The following is a 1,801-nucleotide window of genomic DNA, read 5'->3' on the forward strand; positions in this document are numbered from 1 at the left end:
AAAAAAAAAAAAAAAAAAAAAAAGAAAGAAAAGAAAACCACACAAAGACTACAATTCCCGGCGTGCTTTGGGACGCACGTGATTATTCGCCACTAGAACTACATCTCCCAGAATGCCTTGGTCCTGGGGCGTCTTGCTGCTCAGAACTGCTTCTCCTCGCAGGCAGGCCGTGGGAGTGGAGGGCCACTCTGCCTTCCCTGGTGTCCCCGACTCCATCGCCCTTCCTGGAGGATGGAGGCGTCTCGGGGAGCCGGCTTCCAGGACCCCGGCGAGATGTTGCCTCTCAAGCCGTGTCTCCTGCGCCGCAACCACAGCCTGGACCAGCACGGAGTGGCGGCCTCCTGCCTGGAGGAGCTGAGGAGCAAAGGTTGGCTCGGAGGGGACTGGTGGGTTCCAGAAGGTGACCCGGGGAGCCCAGCCTGCCCACGTGGGTGCCGGCATTGACAGGGTCCAGGGACCCGAAACTCAGTGCAGATCCAGGCCGGCGAGGCTGATGCGCCGCCTGCCACCTTCGAGACCCTACCGAGTCTGCGGTCTTAGCACCCCGGCTCCCCAAGGTGGAAGAGGGGTCCTCATGTAGCCCACGGCGGGGTCGGGGCGGGGGGTCCACGGTTCTCCATAAAAAGGGAGCTGCCAGTGACTGTCCCTGTAGGATCCGGATAAGGAACGTGAGCTGTCCCAAGTTCTGAGCCTGGCTCCATACTGCTTGACTTTGCATTTAACCATTTTTGGACTCTTACTAGTTTTCCTATCAGCAAAGTGGGTATATGTCCAGCCGTACTTCAAAGGTTCTTGGGACTCTCTTTTTTTGTTTTTGTTTTTTTAAATATTTTATTATTTTTATGTGTATGAGTATATTGCCTGCATATACTGTAAGTGCACCCGTGTCGTGCAGTGACCGTGGAGGACAGAAGAGGCGGTCGGATCCTCTGGAACTGGAGTTACAGACAGTTGTTAGCTGCTATGTGGGTGCTGGGATTCGAACCCGGGTCTTCTACAAGAATAATCAGTGTTCTTAATCACTGAGCCATCTCTCCAGCCCTTCTTTTGGTTTTTTGAGACAGGGTTTTACTGTGTAGCCCTGGCTGAACTGGAACTCGCTACTAAGTAGACCAGGTTGGCCTCCAGCTCACAGAGATCCACTTCGTCTTCCCAGTGCTAGGTTTAAAGGCCTGTGTCACCCCACCCAGCCCTGATGGCTGAGATTCTCAAATGAGATATTATTAAATGACTTACAGATACTAGCCCATAGCAATAAATTATGTATCCAAAGACGTTCTGCAGCTCTTACCCTGAGCCAGCCCTAGGGACATAGTCACAGTGTGTATTTGAGTGTAGAGTGCAAAACAGGGATTTTGACAAATGTTTGCATTTTTCCCCGGCACAAGGCTACTTCAGTTTTAGTATCAACCTCAGTGGATTGGCTGTGTGTCCTTGGTGCAGAGGCCTGTATTCTGTGATGCTGGGCCTATAGGAGGCTGACAGTTCTATTTTGGGTGATGAGAAGGTAGTGGAAAGCCTCCTATCTGGCAGTCATAAAGGTGAGAAGATACAGACATCTCCGTTTCCCTTTGGACTCAATCCTGTAAAGGAGAGACTACAAAGAGCAAAAGCCTCTTTCTTACCTTTCTCTTTTGACATTTGGTATGTAGAAGAATTTAAGGTGACCACTGAATAACAGTAAAAGACTGTTTTGTTTTTTTTAATTTAATAACCACATACTTACAAGAAGCATTTCATTACAACAGCATTGACATATTCAATAACAATTTTCTGAGCTAAGATGCATCTCTTTCAAAAT

At 49.3% G+C, this 1,801-nt stretch overlaps 1 protein-coding gene across 2 annotated transcripts in view; it reads left to right on the forward strand.

The window, feature by feature from the left end:
* Window positions 1–122: 122 nt before the first annotated feature.
* The window catches only part of Dffa (DNA fragmentation factor subunit alpha), a 12,941-nt gene continuing 11,262 nt past the window's right edge, over window positions 123–1,801 (forward strand). For both annotated transcript variants that reach the window (XM_008831727.3, XM_008831737.2), the window contains exon 1: window positions 123–367. In XM_008831727.3, the coding sequence (XP_008829949.1) occupies window positions 232–367 (136 nt within the window). In that variant the 5' untranslated portion in view covers window positions 123–231. The remainder of the gene's footprint in view (window positions 368–1,801) is intronic.

Source organism: Nannospalax galili, unplaced genomic scaffold (assembly GCF_000622305.1).
Source record: "Nannospalax galili isolate Female #2095 unplaced genomic scaffold, S.galili_v1.0 scaffold870, whole genome shotgun sequence".
NCBI lineage: Eukaryota > Metazoa > Chordata > Mammalia > Rodentia > Spalacidae > Nannospalax > Nannospalax galili.